The sequence below is a fragment of the Amblyomma americanum genome, chromosome 1 (genome assembly GCF_052857255.1).
Source record: "Amblyomma americanum isolate KBUSLIRL-KWMA chromosome 1, ASM5285725v1, whole genome shotgun sequence".
NCBI lineage: Eukaryota > Metazoa > Arthropoda > Arachnida > Ixodida > Ixodidae > Amblyomma > Amblyomma americanum.
In genome coordinates, this window is record NC_135497.1 from 146,767,907 (window position 1) to 146,787,345 (window position 19,439).

The 19,439-nt window shown below is 48.6% G+C and overlaps 2 protein-coding genes across 4 annotated transcripts in view; both read left to right on the forward strand.

Moving 5' to 3' along the window:
* The window catches only part of LOC144113852 (uncharacterized), a 47,174-nt gene extending 31,891 nt beyond the window's left edge, over window positions 1-15,283 (forward strand). For both annotated transcript variants that reach the window (XM_077647196.1, XM_077647194.1), the window contains 3 exons: window positions 7,083-7,171; window positions 13,116-13,914; window positions 14,652-15,283. The gene's annotated coding sequence lies outside the window, so the exon portion shown is untranslated. The remainder of the gene's footprint in view (window positions 1-7,082; window positions 7,172-13,115; window positions 13,915-14,651) is intronic.
* A 363-nt stretch (window positions 15,284-15,646) lies between these two features.
* The window catches only part of LOC144113854 (uncharacterized), a 53,061-nt gene continuing 49,268 nt past the window's right edge, over window positions 15,647-19,439 (forward strand). Inside the window, exons 1-2 of one of the 2 annotated variants that reach the window (XM_077647200.1) lie at window positions 15,647-17,055; window positions 17,210-17,270. In XM_077647200.1, coding sequence (XP_077503326.1) covers window positions 17,013-17,055; window positions 17,210-17,270 — 104 coding nt within the window. In that variant the 5' untranslated portion in view covers window positions 15,647-17,012. The remainder of the gene's footprint in view (window positions 17,056-17,209; window positions 17,271-19,439) is intronic. The other variant, XM_077647199.1, reaches the window with a different exon arrangement.

The following is a 19,439-nucleotide window of genomic DNA, read 5'->3' on the forward strand; positions in this document are numbered from 1 at the left end:
CGCGAGGTGTACCACTGCGTAATATCGATAGGTCATATCATTTTTCAATGGCTGCCAGGACACTGCGCTATCAATGGAAATTAGCGCGCGGACGAGGCTGTCCGATCTGCCCACAATGACGGACTTCCCAAGTCTGTATTCCTATATCAAGAGTTGAAGCAGAGTATGAGCTACGCAGGTTGGCGCTGGAGCTCACACTTTCTGCGTAGAACACTAGCCAGTTTTTCAACCGTCGCCTGAAGGCACTGGATCCTGGACTGCGCCTTCGTCTTCCCCATAATATACCGCGTCGCGAAGCAACGATGCTTTACCGTCTGTGGCTCGGTGTTGCATTTACAAAGTAATATTCGTTCCGGATTGAGATGGCCGACAGCCCTGCCTGTGAAAGACGTGGCTGTGATGAGACAATTGCACATCTCCTGTGTGAGTGTCATGCTTTGGCGACCGAAATAATTAAATACGCTGCGTTGTGCCCTGGACCGCCTCGATCCTCGCCCTTTAACAGATGATAACATCCTGGGGACGTGGCCACGGCAATCGACTGCCCTCGAGGCCTAGGCACTGTTTATATAGCTTTCTGAGAGTGACTGGCTTGAGAAGCCAGCTGTGACAGTGCCCCTCGCCCATTCCCTTCTCAATCTCATCATCCCTCTTCCCCAGACATCCTTCCGGTTAACATCCCTGCCTTCCCTCTGCCTCTTTATCTCTGTCTCCCCACTATCCATTATGATTGCACCCATACATCTCCTCTCGGCTTATCGGTTTCTAAGCACACCGACGAGGTCACTATTGACCATCCCATGGCAGAGTTGCTGGCCTCAATAGATCGCCTCAAAACTAACACTACTCCCGGACACAATGGCATACTCAACTCCTTGTTCTGCAACCTAAAAGGGAGTGCTTTACAGACCGTACTTGATACTTTCAACCAAGTGTGGCTTTCTAGTCTTATGCCGGGAGAGTGGAAACATTCTGTTCCAATACCCAAGTCGGGTCAGCCTCCAGTACCTCTCTCGGCTCTCCGCCCTATTTCCTTCACGCCTACAATGTGCAAGCTTAACACATTCTCGCAGCTCGCTTGTCATCGTGGTTGGAGTAGTATGGTCGTTATCCCCAAATCGGTTTCCGCCCACAAATCGGAACGAAGGCCGGTCTTGCTGCTTTTGTTACTTCGGTCACCATTATCCTCACGGTCACCTGTGCGCTCTATCCCGGCCACTGGTAGTGTACCAAGCACAATTTCGTCGTCTCACCCGTAGACAGCGGGACTCTCTTGAAGCTATCAGTCATGAGGCTACGCGCGCCATAACATATATCCACCGTCTTACAACCATACCCCTGCTTCAGGAGTACGCTGAACTCATCGACCAGCGTGAGGCAAACAGCTAGAGCTCGTAGACTGTCTCTTCCACTTCATCATTTAAAGATACTCCCTCCGTGGTCGTACCTTCGGCTTACTGACAATCGTTCCACTGTTTCCCCACCGGTATCAGCTGCGCATTTATACCTCAAGGGGGCCTAATGTATACCGATGCACCACACACTGCACAACGGGGAGTTACCGCTGTCTACAGACCCTTCCCATCCTCGTCTTAACTCCTGCGCGACATATAGTGTGGATACGTGTACCCCTCTGGCACTGAAACTTGAAGCTAATTAGTGTCATTGCTTCCCTTCCGCTCGTACCCACATTCAGCATACCACGTATTTACCCGAATGTAATGCGACCACGATTCCAACGCGAAGGCCGACTTTGCGGGCGCGTAAAGGAGGAAAACGAAAGAACGGGAATGGATTGTGAGGAACGATGGCGCAGTATATACAGAAATATGAGTAGAAGTTTACGAAACAAAACTACCTCAACAAATGGCTTTCACGCGCCCTTTCTGTTTCAGGAGAGCCGCGCAAAAGATTATCCGATAAGACCGATACGAAAACAAGTGCGGAGCCCCGTCGCGCCATCACCGCGTCAGAGGCGTCGTAAGAAAATTGCTGGCGGTGTAACATTGCTAAGCACGCAGTATTGTGCGAAATCAGTTTTGTGTAGGTGCACACCACCGCCACGCACCTGGAAGAGCGACCGAAGTGCCCACTGACCCAGGGAGCCAGTTATGCGCCCTTACTTTGCTCAAAATCAACGGAGATCTACAACATTGTCCACGCCAACGTCAATGAACACAGCGAGCGCCGGCGGCCAATTGCTCCAGTGCCGCGTTTCTGCCAAAACTTTGTGCACGCAAACGCATGCAGTACACATTTAACTGTCACTACCGCCACGTAGCTCAAAGTGGGATTGAGGTGGACAGTGACCCAGGGAGCCAGTTATGCGCATTTCCTTTCCATTCTTCTCTTGCTGGGCTCTAGATAAGCGTCGTTGCTCTAGGCGCGAGGCCATTCCGATTGTTAAGGAAATGACTCGAGCACCGCAGCGCGGCAGACTACACTGTGGCGGATTCCACGCTATCTCATTCTGTAGAAAACGCGACAGCGAAGGTCATGGACCGCTTGGTGGAATTTGTCACTGCATGCACCTCTCAGGACATGATGTCACAGAATTCCTCTCAGATGTCAGCTGTGGATCCTGCTGCAGCTACCGCTCAGAGTGTGGTCAGGACTTCTATTTCTTCAGTGCAAACGCAAAAAGAACGCTAATTTCCAACTTGCGCCTGAGAAGTCTCGGCTGGTGCAACTGTTCAGTGTGTTCACGTGGTGGAGCTAGATGCTCCAGCCCAAAAACGTAGCCGGTCTCCTTTGGCCGTCGCTGGATCGTCTAGCCTTCAATCTAAAACAGAAAAGAATAATTTAGGCACAAATGTTAAGCGCAGCGGTCTGGAAAAGGCAGTTGCTGCCGCAGATCTCTCGGCAGAATAGGGCCTCTAAAGGCGCGCTCACACTAGCGGGAAGCTTCCCACAGCGGGACAGCGTCAACGTCGACGCTGCCTCGCAGCTCCTCGGAATGGCGCTCACACTGCGCGCGTTTTCTCGCTGCGGTTGTCTTGGAATGTGGAGAGAGGAGGCGCTGAGGGAGGACCCGAACGAGCAGAAAGAGAAGGGGATAGTCACGTGACACCAGAGAAGACTGGAAAGCGCGCCCTTTTCTTGCGTCGTCGTCTTGATCGTCTGCTAGCTCTCCTCCCGTCGCCCTTTTTGTCTCGAGGATGACTGGTTCGAACGATGAGCTGTTGGCTACGGTAATCGTACTTTATTTGTTTGTTCGCTGCTTCTGCACCGTCTCAAGTCGCATGTCCATGCTGGCAAAGCAGCCGCCTCGAGGATGACTGGTTCGAACGATGAGCTGTTGGCTACGGTAATCGTACTTTATTTGTTTGTTCGCTGCTTCTGCACCGTTGCTTCTGCACCGTCTCAAGTCGCATGTCCATGCTGGCAAAGCAGCCGCCGAGTGCCCGGCCGACCGGACGCGCGCAGCCTCCGCCGACGGGGTCACTGAACTTGCACCGACGTCACAGTTCACGGTCGGCGCCCACTGGCTGTTCTCGTCAGCGGCACGGGAAAAATAGGTACCGGACCCATCGCTCTGCGGGACGGCACAGCAGGCTGTCCGCGGGAGAAAAACCGGCTTGTGCGGGAAGCGGGACGCGGAAAACGTCCTGCGTTGCGCGTTTTCCCGCTAATGTGAGCGCGCCTTAAGAGCATTGCAGTGGAACTGTCGTTCCCTTCAATCAGCTCACACTGATTTAATCTGTATTTAGAATCGAGTTTTACCCGACGTTATAGCGTTTCAAGAAAGATGGTTAACTAAAGAAACAAAATTTAGTGTTTATTTCCCAACTGGAGTTCACGGCACGCGTTCTCTGGATTCTTTATTCTCTGATCGCATGCGTTGCCGGTCGGGAGTTCAGTTCACACCACTCCACATGGGCATTTCGAACGGGTCGGTGAGGCTCTCGAGTGTGGGACTGGACCAGTGTAAATAACCTAACCTGTACGAACTCGGATTTACCAACTTTTTTTCTGGGCCCATTCACGCTCAGTATTAGATTTAAAGTTCTCTACCCCAGGGGTAACATCTTCCTGCTGGACTCCTGTTGACTCTGCATCTGATGACTTTGATCGGCAGACTCAGCTGCTTCTTAATAAATTATAAGAATTTCAAAAGCGCACTCACTACATAACTAACAACCGTGCCGAATTTATCTGGTGAGCGCACGGGGCATTTGCTCCGCTATAAATCGAGCACGGAAGCAATCGGAATTTATAGTGCGGGCTGGTAAGGGCATTTCTCCGAATCCTTGCTGGAAATCTGAGTGCATACAAGGGATTATAGGTGGCGGAACAGGCTGCCATTAGCTCACAACATTCCCTCATCTGTGCTGAGGCCTGCAGAACTTCCAAAGCCATTCGATGAATTTCCTAATGATCTATTGGAGCTTGTAAATTACTCGATTAGAACACCATGGATTCTGAATGTCTGGCGTCTTTAAAAAGTTGTCCCTGTGCTTACAAAGCAAGGCAAATGGTTTGTCTTAGTCAATATTAGACCAAATTCTTTGGCCTCGTGTGCTGTATGGACGAGTGTTACGTTCGAAGCCTACCGCAAGGTCACCTGAGCACCGGAAATGCGCGGTTTCCTCGAGCCAGCCTGGGTGCAATGGAAGAACGTCATTATAATGAACGTTCACCCTCGACTGCAGCTGGTCAGCAGACGACGTGGCAGCGAGACTTTCTCGTGCAGCAACGTACGGAGAAAGGCCCGGAGGGCACTGCATGAGAAGGGCCACCTGCCCCGGCGCAGCGAAACAAGTGGTGGCGACACGTGCACAGTCGTCGCCGGGGTCTAAAGGGATCAGCGCTGGTGTCGCGCAGTTCGACAACCCCCCGTGTGCCGGGCGGGGCGCGGTTCGAGTGTCATGCGTGAAGGCTTGGCGGTTGTGCTACTCCATGGCCGATCTCGAGGGGGCGCGCGCGCTCCCCTCGAGACCGGCCGTGGCTACTCCCGGGTGGCCGTGGCTACTCCCGGGTGGCGCCATGTGGCGAAAAATTGGCGGAGACTCCAGCACTGAAGTCATTGCGCGGGTGCAATACGCGAAGGTTCGCGCCTGACCTTGGCGGAGACGGGGCCGGCGGCGATGATAACAGCAGTGAGGGCAAGACAACCTCTTCTCAGAATTAGAGAACACACAGATGAGGGCCAGCTGTGCGATATGGTGTCACCTGTGTGGCGAGGGTGTTGTGCATCCGATGTTGATTTGCGGCCATCTCCTATGGAAAGAAGGAAGGTTGTCGGAGGGCGGGCGTCGCCGCCCTGGAACTGAACATCGGACCCTATTGGTGGGCATTGTTTGTGAAGGGTATTTAACCATGTAGCATGTAACGATGAAAGGAGACTTTCGATTCGTATGATGACGTGAACGAATAAATTTCAACCTGTAACCCGATGTTTGTCTGGGAAGCCTCTTCCACGTGCCGACAGATAGAAAGAACATATGGAACATATAACTAAGAGCCGCGCCCTTGATTACCCAAAAGATGCTGCTGAACCTCTGTCAGATTGGTTTTATGTATGGGTGCTCCGTATGGTGTGCGCATATCGACCTAGAGAGCCGAGCCCGTTTAGCTCGCCGCCTTCAATATGCTGCGCTTGTTACTATTGGCGTCAATGAAACGTAAGACAGTGCAAAATATGGACCCTTGATGCTCAGACCAGAAACCCTGGGCTTGCCAAGATACTTTGCGCCACGGGTGTCAGCATTCCTGACCGACAGAGAATTTTATTACTGTCAACGCGGGGTATCTCCAGCTAAATTTCGTCAATCTAGAGGTGTGCCCGAAGGTGCATTTCTTTCCCCGATGCTTTTCAATCTCTTACTCAGTTGTATTCCGACCACTCCTGTCGTGACTACGTACGTGTATACAGACGATACAGCTTTCTTTACTGCTGCGAGTGACTTTTATGGTGTTTACATGTTGTTGCAGTCATATTTAAATGCCTAGAATTAGGTTTGCGGTGTGATATAGTAACGCTTCAATTTTTTTTTGAAGCGATGTTTATTACCTCAGGGCATAAAAACTATGAAGTGAAAGATGAGTACGATGCTTAAATAAATAAAAAAAGTTGAGCTGATCTGCGTTAGTAATTGCATGTATACAATGTTTACCTATTATTTAATTGTGGTTCTATTTCTATACCACAACCCATAGGGTTTTATTTGCCTACCAAATTCGGTATACAACTGTCCCCGGATGGGTGCCCGTTGTTGTCGGAATATATATATATATATATATATAATCTATCGGAATGTATAGCGGTGGGACAGTTTTCCTACCGGTTTTAAGATATGTTTTGGTGAGGGGGGAGGAAGGGATGAGAGGGCACAGCCAATCTTAATAGCCGCCATATTGGATTCGAGAAACGGAAACTATGCCACCAATTAGTCCCCTGACGTCATATGCACGTAGTTCCACCTTTATTCACCATATTGGACAGTGACGTCATAATCGGCACGCGGTAGGTGGGTATTTCTACAATGCTATTGTAGATGGCGCTACAAGTTTCAATGCGAGATGCGCTGTTTTCTAGTTGCAGCCACAGGTAGTGTTTTGATCTCAGGGTAGTAGGAGACCTCACGAAATCACAGAACGTGAGTAGTTGCTGCCACAGATGGCGCTGTGATCAAGGGTGGTAGCAGGCCCCATGAAATCTCGAAAGGTGATGAGTAAGAGCTAACCCTTTTAAAAGGAAGGTAAAAGATTTATGCTAACCCCAGCATCTGCCATCACTACGGCGGCACCTGAGCTAGGGCAGCGGAAATAAAGGATAGCAGTCAGTTTGAAGTTAAATGAAAGATGTGAGGGGACAGTAAGAAACGATAGAGAGAGAGGTGATAAATACACTATTAAGGAAAATAAAATTTCTGACAACTAATCATAGATTATAGAAGAATATCGACTAAACAATGGCCGGGGAAAGAAAAAGCCAAAACTGCAATTCCCTCGACTAGCCAAACATTTGGGAAAGGAGAGGTTGCAACCGAACACACAGACAGCACAATTACCACACAATTTCCTACCCCACAGAAGTTACTACATTCCTAACCTTGGTATTTGTTTTCTCTTTCGCGCAGGTGCATGCGAGACAATCATATGCCGAAGGAACGATCACTCAAAAGGTCATCTGGTTCTCTACCGAAAAAAAAATATAGTCGTCAAGGGGGTAAGCACTTCATGGTCACTTGATTCTAAGAAGTGCCTCTCACTCATGCCCGAAGCCCTTTTGGCTTCACACAGGGACTCCGGAACTTTTTTGGGAGTGGGGGGGCAAGCCTGGTCGTGTTTCTATGTCGTATTTACTTATGTATTTATTTTTGTGTCAATATTTTATAATTATAATATTCTATTGTTATTTATTTATGTTACATTTCATTAATGATAATGTTAATATTATCATTAATTAATATTATTATTAATTTAATGAGTAATTTCAACAGTATTAAATTTTAGATATTTGCATTCTTGCTTATTCTGCATTATCATGCACTTTAAAAATGGTTTGAAATTTCTGAAGTTCCCAAACCATGCGCAGACTAAGCAAATGACCCGTTCGAAACGAAAAACGAACGGGTGCGAAAGCTGAAAAAAGTCTTTTATTTGTTTCTGCATTCGCTCCCACAGTAAGGTAAAGCTTAGGCACTAAGTACAAGAATATTCCCACGCATTGATGAGCTTCGTGGCTGGTATGACAAGGGGGTGTCGGGCAGGAGAGGATATCAAAGGAGGCCAAAAGTTGCTGTTCGTTGTGCCGTTCTGGACACGAACTCTTTCATAATGACATCCAGTTGCAGGTCCGCAGCTTTCCTCTTGTGCACGTGCAGCAGGAGAAGGTGCGTCAGCCTCCTCTGCGTCATTCGATTGCGCAAAAATGTTTTTACTCGCCTCAGGGCACTGAAAGAGCGCTCTCCTGAAGCAGCTGACGCAGGTACAGAGAACACGAGTTGCAGGTGCCGTACAACTTGATCCATCATTTCACGCATGCCTGCAGACTTCCCCTGTAGAATTTGCAAAATGCGTTCGCTTGCGGCCGGGCCCTGGTCACGCAGGAGCGTTGGGAGAAGCACGAGTTGCGCTGAAAGTCTACTGGTGTCAAAATCTGCAGCGTGTGCTCCTAAAAGCTCATTTAAGTCGTGTGCCGCGAAGTTTCGGCCTCCAGCAGCGTCAGTCAGAATGCGCTCCAGACTAATCAGCTGCTCCATGCCAGGCTGTTCGAATCGCCTTCGGATCTCGCTGGTAATCCGATCGATAGCGGCAAAAAACTCTTTTCTATGTAATGACTTGCAGTCAAGCGCTGCAGGCTCCTGAGGCTTGTCTGTGAATTTAATCCTTCTCGGCGGCTGCGAGACTCGGGGCACTCGAGGCTCCTTTAGCCCTAACTGTGTTGCTCTTGAGTGCGTCCGCTGCCATAGGACGCCAAATGCGGCGTCAGACCGTAGCCTGTACAAGCTGTCACAAAGAGCCTCTTCTGCCTCTTTTGCTCCTGCAGCGCGATAAACTGGGCGTTGAAGCATCCTCGCTAGCTCCTCGCATGGACCAAATAGGGCTATAGAAAGGTTGATGCCCAATAATGTTTCGAACTTCCCCAATACTTTCTCATATCCTTTCAGTGCTGTCTTGCTGGTGCCAATGAGAGAGCTTTGAACTTGTACCAGTTCCTGCAATGTCGCCTGCACCCTTTCATAGTTCTCGATAAACCTTTCCATTGATTTCACTCTTACTGTCCCCCTCGTTGGACACAATGGTAGCAAAGTGTTCGGCCTGGAACAATCCTGCTCATTGGCATCATTACCCGGAGGAAGGACAACGTTCGAATAAACAGTCTTCCTGTTTTTAGATTCGAGTATTGCATGGGAAACATCCTTTACAATGTTCAGAGCATCGCCGACAACCTCGCAGTTCCTTGCGACCTCCTGGAGTGCCAAGTCTAGACAGTGGTTACTGCAGTGTACAAATATTGACCGCGGTTCAGAGTCCGTGATCCTTTTCTGCACGCCGGTAAATCTGCCTGCCATATTCGCGGCCCCATCAAAACAGTGCCCCCTTAGGTTATGGAAGTCCAGACCTAAACGCAAAATCATGTCCTTCACGGCTCTATACAAGGTCTCAGCTCTACTGTCTGGTGCATTGTACATGCCAAGAAATTCCTCACGAACTTCCAGTGCAATCCCATCTACCCACCGCACACAAAATGTGAACGGCTCATTCCCTGTTACATCGGTAGTGCCGTCAGCGATTATCCCATAGAAGCGAATACATCTGACGTCTCTTATGATGCCCCGCTGAACGCTGTGAGCCATAATTTCTATGAGCTCGTTCTGTATGTCGCTGCTCAGCCATCTATCTCGCTGCTCCATCCATCTCTTCAAAGCAGGCACGTCTTGTGATCGTTCATCTAGCAGATCAAGAAGGTTTCCGTCATCCTTTGTTTGCCCTTGCAAAGCTTGGCCTGTGCGGCATAAGTAGCGGACTGAGCTTACTATAGCGCGCAGTGCCTGCCTGGCTTCCTCTTGCTGTCTGCTGCTGTGTTGAGATAATAGCTGCACTACGTGCATTCCTTTTTCTCTCGACAGTTGGCGACTTGCGGAGACGCAGTGAAATTGGCTCTTCTCGTGGCACTGAAACTTTTCGATAGCCTTTTTCCAGTTATTGAAACCAGCGCGAATAAAACATGGTTCCACTCCTGCAACGGTTCCTCCTCTTTCTTTGAAGGCTATGAGGCACACAGTGCAAAAGACGACGTCGCGCTCATAGTCGTACGACAACCATGTGAATTTCTGGAACCATGCATATTTACAGGACCTTCCGGTTTGGTTGCTTGGAAATTTGTAGCCCTTGGGAGGCAGTGATGGGACATCCTGGGGCGAGTCGTCGCGTCTTGCGGTTTCCACCGGAGCGCAGGCGCCGGAATTCGATGTAGTCCGGTCCAAGTCTGTTGTGAAGGAGGGCTCTCCATCTAGTACAACCTCTGCTGGGTTCTCTGCAATAAGTGAGATAAAAGGAATTCTTAGCCGACCACTGTATGGATCTTTTATTTTTATTATCCCTTCAAAGAAATAGTAAGAGAAGTTAAAAAAATGCATCAAGCGCTAAATGTTCATGAACTGCTCATGAAGAGCATGGTATAAACAAAATATTGCAAAGACGTACCGTTAATACTTGTTGCTCCTATCGCACGGTCAGCTGGCTGACTTTCGTCAGAATCGTTTCCCGCTGCCAGCCCGAAGACAAATACAAAGGGGCATTAGAAACATATCGATAAACAAAATGGCGACAAAAATGTGGCGCAATATACCTTGTGAACCCTCAATTCCAAGGCATAAACGCTTCTGTGCCGGCATGAAGAAGTTGTCGATCTTCTTTTGAGACCCCGGCATCTTCCGAGGCAACGGCATTGTAAATCTGCAGTTAAATCAGCAGGCGGGCGCACGATAAAAAAAAAAATGCTTCCACTTGGGCGCACGCTGTACACAAACAAACGAAAAAGAAGCGGAGCTACGCGCACAGCAGCCCGCCGCTGTAGAAAAAAAAAAAAGGTGCAATAAAAATGAAACGCGCCACTGTTAAGCCCCCTAGGCTAGCGTAATTTTTTTTTCTCTTTAGTCCCGCGCCTCCTCTCCAGTGCGGGCGTTCTACACTGTGCGCGCGCACACGTGAGCGTAAAGGAACAAACAACCACAAACAGAAAGCGCAACCGCGTGGAAGCGTAGCATGCTGGCACTGCTGGCCTCTGTGTCCAGGCTACATTCCAACCAGCATTCAATCAGAATGAACAACCAAAATTGTTGGTTACCACGTGTTTTCAACCCTTTCTCAAGACAAAAGAAAAATAGAAGAACAAGATTCCTTTTCTACGCCCGGGGCGCGTCTCTGCGCCTACACGCACGTGCGCTTCCCACGTTCGAGTCAACGGAAAGAGGAGGGGGGTGGGGGGGGGGGGGGGGGGGCGCAAAGCCAGCAGACCCCACCCCTGTCAACCACGCTCCACGGTAATTGCATCCCCACTTGGTCAAAGTGCAGATATGGCGGCTGTCTGAGGTTGTACGCTCCTCGTAGAGCATCTGTCGACGGCTGCGTATTGGCATGGCGGTGCGGCGCCCCTGACCCTCGCGAGCTGATCTCTTCGTACACTCTTCGTTGTTACTCGCTCGTCTGGTGGAGACATTGCGGTCGGGTGTGATGAATGACATCGGACCTTGTCTCTACAACCTCATCTTCTCCCTTGCGTCCTTTCCGTCCCCCTGTTCCCAGAAGAGCACGTCCCGCCACCACCGTAGGGTCAACAACCTGTTTTGTCCCCAAGAATGGGTCTCTCTGGCTAGCCGACGGAACAGCGGCGCTCGCCGCTCCGTCTGAAGCGCGTCGCCTGGCGCCCGCAAAAACTGGCGCCACGTGCATTCCAATGCCCACGTAGCGAACTTAAAATAGCCTCTCAAGGTCCTTCGGTATCATCAACAAATATAGAAATCTTTTACCTGTCTGGCTTAAAACATTCCTGTACTATTTGCTTATAGAATCTCGACTCCAGTATTGTTTGTTAGTTTGGTGCACCACGACAAAACAGAATACTACTTCATTCCTCTTTGTAAAAAAAAAAAAAAGGCGATTCGTGCCATTTAGTGTTTAAGAACTGAAGATCACACTTTGCATTACTTAGTAGATTCCAAAGTACTTCGTTTAGAAGACATAATTTTACTTCGAACTGCTGTGTTTGTTTCCAAAGAAATAAAGTCAAACTTGAATTATTTCAATACAAAAAACATGACGCATACTCCCTCAGACTCACACGCCCTCATACTCATACTCAGACTCATACTCCCTCAGTTTTTAATCAAACTCCCGTTCATTACACCTTATCTCAGGATTTTAAAACTATTCGTTCCTTTAAAAGCATTATTAGACTTCACCTTCTTTCAACTGTTTGTACTTCACATTTGTTTTAATAATTCCTATTTGCTCGATGCATTATGTTTGGTATACCTGGCACTATGGTTCTTTGTTATTTTTTGCATTATTCAAGGAAAATTTTCCTTTTAATAAATGCCTTGGTTTCTATTTTAAATTGATACATGTATCTTTCTTTTAAACATTGCCCGCAGTGCTGCTGCTGCTGCAGTAAACGTATCTCTGCACTTGATATTTCCACCGGGTGGTGCACGAAAGCACCCGATGTCAGAAGCCCCGTGTCAAATGCCCCGCGCCGAATGCCCCGCTGCATTTGCCCCGTTTTCAAAAGCCCCGAGTTCAGAAGCCCCTGGCACGATTGCCCCTTTTCAAATGCCCCTTTTAGTGTTGAGAAGCTGTCGGCGAGGATGGTGTTTTGATTGGGAAGTGGTGGCTTTTGTGTATTCAATGGCTTTGATGATGGCCACAGCCTCGGCCTCAAAGTTAGAGCTGTATTCAGAAAGTTTAAATAGTTTATACTGTGTGATTCGATTCTTTTTTTTTGTGAGAACGTTATATGCTAGGCCACAGCATGCCTCTGTTTTCGATCCGTCGGTGTAAATATGCAGGTCTGGTGGTGTAAGGGGCCCGGAAGAGTAGTTGATTTTGATGCGTTGCGTTGGGTGGGTGAGGTGGAGGTCCGTTTTCGTGGTGATGACTGAAGGGGGGATAGTGAGGGTGTCGTTTGTAAAGGAAGGGTTGTTATTAAGGGCGTTGAAAAGTGCGTTTTATCTTTCGAATATTGTGAATGGTGGGTACGTTTGTAGTTTCCTGCGCACTTGTGATGTTTGTTTGTACCAGACTTGGAGTACAGAATGAAGCGTTCAGTCGCCCTGGTGTAAACGTCCTTTAGGTGTTTTGGTGCCATACCTCAAGTGTGTCCTGTGAATCGGCTGTGGTTAATTGTTAGTGTTGAGATTTTTTTCTTGGATTCGTTGTGAGATAGGAAAGGAGAGTTTAGTATATTTAACTTTTTCAATATATCGAGGATATATTGTTTTTTTTTTCAGGGGGGGGGGAGGTTACATTTGTTTCCTATGATGGGAATTTGGCATTTGTGTGTGCTGAATGATTTGTTTGTTTGTTGGCCATCTCTGTACTATGTCAATATTCTTTAAAATTATAAAGCACTAGAACTTCAGCACTTATCGAAAATTCGATTTCAGCGTAAGCGGTCGGAAAGTGAGGAGGGGGGGGGCGGCGCCCCCTGGATAAATGTTGGGGGGGGCGACCGCCCCCCCTGCCCCCCCTGTTCCGGAGTCCCTGGCTTCACACACATGTAGACCGCCATACCTTCTTCAAGACGGGTTATGCCCTTGACCACCTGAAGAACACAAAACATCCCCTGCAAGATGGGGAGATGGGGACAGGACTGGTCCCTTTGTTGGCGACGCGCTGACCACAATACAGCGGCTGCCGGACAACACCCTCTAAAGTACTTAAGCCCCCCCTCCCTCCTGAGCTATGTCACGCAGAAGAGGCCTACAGAAGTTCCGTGCAGCACGTTTCGAAGCTACGAGCGATGTAGTTGTGTTGAAAATGAGGCCAGGAATGTATACAATGGTTAACCCCACCTATTCCGGGAAGTCGGAGTGGGGGACGACGGCGACAGCAATGCGATCGGTTCCGCATAGACACTCCTTTGATTGCCTCGGGGAAAGCAAAGTCGTGGCACGTCGCGACATGCTTCCGAACGCACTTTTTTTTTCTGTACCCTGACCGTGCATGCAGTCTGCTTTGCGCTGCGGTTGTGTCCGCCAAGGTGCTGTGCTAGTGCCTTCATTGGAACGGAACGTGGATTACCCTGCTGCCAGGATATGCCTAACAAGTGCTGCCTGCCCAGTTGCCGGATTAATTTCAAATCATGGGACCAAAAACCACGTTCTGAAGTTTCCCCGGGGTGAAGAACAGAACGCCTGGATGAGGGCTATACCACGAGCAAATTTCGTGTCACCGCACTCCAAGGTAAGACGTTTGGAACGTCTCCAATCATAGAGGTTTAGTATAGCGTACGCAGACATACGCAAAGGCATAGCGTACGCTATAAAATAGCGTGCTTCGTACTGCGCATGCGCCAAATGCTATTCCAAATCGAGGTTCAACGTACGTGCGTGTTACGCTATCTCTCGAATTTAGCGTGCGTGCTCTTGCGTACGCTAGAAAAAATAGCGTTGTCAAGACGGCGGCGCCCATGTCACCCGCTTCGGCGAGAATTCGTCAATGTTATTGGGTTTTTAGGCATATTCATTGCCTTTAAATGGCACACGTGATATTCGCTTTGCCTCCCCTCGCCAACAGCATAACGAATGAGGGATAAACTCGCCCAATTTTTTATTGTGTGACGATTCCGCCGTTCTTAACCCTAACAAGACGCCGCTGACTGTGGATTGGCTTGATTTGGATTTTTACGACAAGGCAATCATAGCCTTTTCGAACTAGTGTTCCTGTATATGCTCCCGCAAGCGGGAACATATACAAGAACGCTATACCAAACGCAATCGTTTCGGCGGTAGGCAGAAGTGTCCGAAAGACCTCAACATGACGTTTTTAAAACCTTGCTCGGTTCAATTACCTGAATGAAATTAGGCCTTGACTCGACTGAACTGGTGATGAACTGGCTATCTACGCGCTACGATTTGGATAACCTTGGCTAAGTGCAAAAAGTGTGTCACAAAAATCTTTCTTTTATATTTTACCACCAGATGGCGCCACTGCGGCCAGCGGTATCGCTTTTGGGTATTTGCGCTTGTACAGTGGCGACTTCTCCACCGTCCTACACGGGAGGACGCTTTTTCCGGAGCTCCAGCGACTATGTCCGAAGCTAAGTGGTTTTTGGTATTTCCGCTTGTACGTGCTGTCGGCACTAGTTTTAAACCGAGTTAAGGGTAGGAAGGCTAGCAGAAGTGTGTGTGCCGAAGGTTTTTGTGTAGGAATTTTGGCAGGCTTTTACGATGCGTAGTGCCGAAGGTTTTTTTCTGTAGGAATATTGGCGGGCTTTTACGTTGCTATATGCGGTACAGAGGGAGATAGATTAGGTCGAACGTTTAGTGCGGAAAAATCTGCACTCATGATATTTAATGATGAGGGCGGCGAGCATAGAATACAGGAGTTCACGCTAGAAGTAGTGGGTGAGTACAAGTATCTTGGGGTGTGGATAAATAACAGTGCTGAGTATCTGACAGAGCATGAAAAATATGTAATGAATAAAGCTAGTAGGAATGCAGCTGTCATGAAAAGTAGGCCACTGTGGAATTACAATAGGTATGAGGTGGTAAGAGGTATCTGGAAAGCGGTGATGGTTCCTAGCCTGACTTTCGGTAATGCAGTCCAGTGCATGCGACTAGATGTTCAAGCAAGGTCAGAAATTAAACGTGGCGTAGGGAGGCTAGCTTTGGGAGCACATGGCAATACACCAAATCAGGGGGCACAAGGTGATATGGGATGGGCGTCGTTCGAGAGCAGAGAAGCTAGCAGTAAGATAGCATTTGAGGAGCGATTAAGAAAAATGGGGGAAAAGCAGTGGGCTGGGAAAGCTTTCAGATACCTTTATATAAGGAATGTTGATACGAAATGGAAAAGCGGACTAGAAAATTGACAAGCAAATATCTGTACAGCAGTAGGGGGGCAAATCAGCAGTTATCAGTTAAGATAAAGGTTAAAGAAACAGAGAGAGCTTTGTGGAAAACAGGGATGCTGACGAAATCGGCACTGGGAACATACCGAACCTTTAAACAGGAAATTGTCAAAGAAAATATCCATGATAATTGTAGGGGAACTTTGTTGTGTGAGGCCAGGACGGAAGTTTTGCGGACTAAGACATATCGAGTCAGGTACCATGAGATAGACACTTTGTGCATTGCGTGCGGAGAGGAGGAGGAAACGGCTGAACACTTGATACTTTTCGGTAAAGGGCTTCACCCCACAGTGGAAAGCAGCGGGGCTGATTTATCCAAGGCATTGGGGTTTAAGGACAGTGAAGGGAAAGTAGATTTTAAGCGGGTAGAAGTAACCAAGCGAAGGTTATCTGATTGGTGGCCAAAATCAAGCCAAGAGTAAAATTTCATAAGTCATGACTAGGTGGCTTGAGCCACCGCCCGATTTAAATGGTTCAGCCGTATTCATCCATCCATCTATCGTTGCGTTCGGTTTGGCGTACGATAAACTAAGTGTTTATGCGATTTCCACCGTAACCTCCCGCTAAATGCGTGTGTATAACGCACGTAAGCGCTCATACGCTATACTTAAAATCTCTAATAGTTTCTTCTGAAAAATAGGATTCACTTAGCGTTGCATTATAGAAAAGTGTTTGTAAACCAGGAATCTTGTTACAGTTGTAAGCAGCGAATCCAGCACTTCATGAGAGCTCTCTTGCCAAGTTTCAGCTCCTATTGAAGCAAAATTGAACTTCGCTCTAGATTTGCGAACTTCACTCGTGCGAGAGCCCTGCCACATGGACGAGCTTGCAGAGAGCACCACAACTGCGCCGCTTTCGCACAGCCACAATCCCAATAAAGTTTCCAGAATGCCCGTCTGATCTTTGTAAGACATGCACCTTAAGGGATGTCCTCGACTCGAAGCGAACGCGCCTTGAGTATGCTGCTTTGAAAAAAGCGCTTGAACAGTCTGCCGAAGTATTCCGAAAAGAGCAGGAAGTGGATAAGATTCTAAACTTAACAGGATATGAAACCAGCAGGATACATTCTGGCATATTATCTAAGGAAATGAACGCCTTATTTACTGCACATATTGAAGAACAGGCTCCAGGCATCAAATATCCAGCTGCAGTAAAAGCTGACTTTATCATGACAGTTTACTTTGTAAAGACGCCGATAATGAAAATGGGCACCAATTTCATCATTCCATCTGCAGCAAAACAGCAAGAAATCGGCGGTGGAGTTACTTCCAGCTACGGTAGAGCTAACTCTACCTCAAGTGACAGCGACTGAGGGCCTCTTTTCGTGACGTCACGGGAGGGGTACTCAGGCTTTGCGCCGAGTCCCCGTCGGGCATCCCTCTGAGCCTAAGCGCCACAAAAGCGGCCTTCCTCGCGACCAAGAGACTGAATGGCGCCATGGAAAGTTCAGCGAGCTTCACATCCACTTACATGTATGTCTGAATGTACAAAAGTGTGCGTTGGTAATTGCCCGATTTGTTATCAGTTAAACATCTCACTTGCTTACTGGCATCACATGATTCCACAAGTCTGTTCTGTAAAGTATCTCTGGTTATATTTGACATCTATCTCTCTCTTGGCGGTCAGGTTGCTGCGAAATGGGCTCGGACGGTCGGACTGCTGCGCAGGCTGAGCGACCACGGCTGAGGTATGTGCAGACACGCTCTTCTGATGATTTACAGAATGTATATCCTCCGCACTTAATTTAGAATTTGGCTGCGTTTTGTTCACTGGAGCGGCTGCATACAAACTGCGCCCTCTTCTGCTCTTAAAGCGAGAAGCACTGCGTCTCTGTTTGGGACTTCCAAAATATGTGGCCAACATGTTCTGTATCTTGAAGCGCGGGTGCTACCTCTTATCGTAAGGTTTCGCCTTCGTGGCAGGTATGATGATGCTGGGTAGGCGAACGGGCTCGCTGCAATACCCGCTCCCAAGTCCTCGCTGTGTTTTGTATACGACCGCCGGCCGTGTTCTTGCGTTGCATCGTGCGCTGTGCTTTCCAATGCCGCAAGTGGCCTTTTCTGGTTTTATGCCCATTAAAGGCTTATAGAAATACGTTGTTCCCGCCGCTCTCAAGGGCCTAATTCTGTTGCATTTTATTTTATTGCTCAATTTTATTCTTTGCCATCAGTGGAACGTACGACTGCAATGAGTAGTTTTTTCTCTGTTTTATGACTCGGGCTATGAGAGACGCAATGAGTAGTGTATACCATGGTTGTTATATCGGATGATTATGAACCGTCTCGTAAGGCCCTGAGTGATGAAATGCAGACTGCTCTTGCCAAGAAAATATTGGAAATTCAGTATGAATGTTGCACGTACAGCGATGCTCCTGGTATTCTTGATACTTTCTTTGACTATTATTGGAAGCTCTTTGGGGGTTGCTGGGGGCAAAAGTGGGATATCAGATAACAGTTACTTACTCGAAGCCTTTCCTCAACGTGACGATGAGCTGTATAGTGGAGGGGCCTATCACTTTGGAGAGAATTAAATCTGCCATTACTGACCCGCAGGGTGAGAAATCTCCTGGCCCAGATGGTACTACTAGCGAGTCCTATAAAACATTTTCCCCTTGCCTTGCGCCTGTTTTGAAGGATGTTTTTCAGGCATCCTATGATGATGGTTTTTTGCCAGCCGCATTTTATTCCGGGCATACTATATTAGATCCGAAAAGCAGATACCGATCGGTTGAAAACAGTTGAGGGATATCATCCAATTTAGATTACAAACCAATGTAGGCTACAAACTTTTCGCTAAGGTTCTTTGTGGTCGTCTGCAGTTAGTTGTCGCTGACTTAATAGGCTCGCATCAGGTCTGCAGTATCAGAGGCCGCAGGATCCAAGCGCATATTCATATTGCACGTTCGGTATTGGAGATAGTATCAGATGAGACTGGCTAAGCTCTTATTCAGATTGATCTTGCAAGAGCATTGATAAAGTCCGCCACTTTTTCGTGTTTGTGGTCTTAGAGCATGCAAATATTGGAGACGTTTTGCTAAGGGACTATGGGGGTTATTCTTGTAGTAGCTCAAAGCGTTAGGAGCAGTAGTCGCTCTCTAGCACCAGCGTGCCAGCCCTAGCAGTCAGAGCTGTGACCCCCAACTCGCGGTGCGGTAAGTCGCAACCACGGCGGGTTCGGGCCAGAGGGGACAAACACGAGTATGCTACTCCGATGAGCGTTTATTGTTCCCGAGCAATACGAGCAGCAGCAAGCAACAAAGCAACCGCCGCAACGAGGGAGTGTTCCGCTCGCCTACGGGGGTGAAATGCACAGAAAGGGTGGAGCGCACACAAAATGGTGGGGGAGGAAGGTTCCGCTCACCTCGCGTGGCTCCTCGCTCACGGCCCGCGGCGGTCAGTTCACACACGGTGGCCGGGCGATAACGGCAGCGGTCTCCGTGGCAGATCTGCATCCGCGCGGCTCCCGTCAGAAGACACGCGGGCCCCGGGAGAACCGCGCCTTCTCCCGGGATGTGGAGAGGAGGTCTCTCCGTGATAGGAGGGGAAAGAGGGAAAGTCTCCGCGGCGGCGTCGCAGCGGGGGCGCGAAAGGAAGCGGGGGCGGCGTGAGTGCCCTCCCTCGCAAACCTCCCGAACGGCGCGCGCATAACATCGCGTGATATAATTACGCGCGGCCGTTACTATGGGACAGGGGATTCGCGTGTATCCCCACAGGGCATAAGACTGTGATATAAGGAATTCTATACAAGGCTAATTGTTAGCCAAGAGCTAACTAAACTTATACCACTGAAATCATCTGTTCGCCAAGGCTGTCCATTATCGCCTTTGTTATTTGTCCTATATCTTGAACCTCTTTGC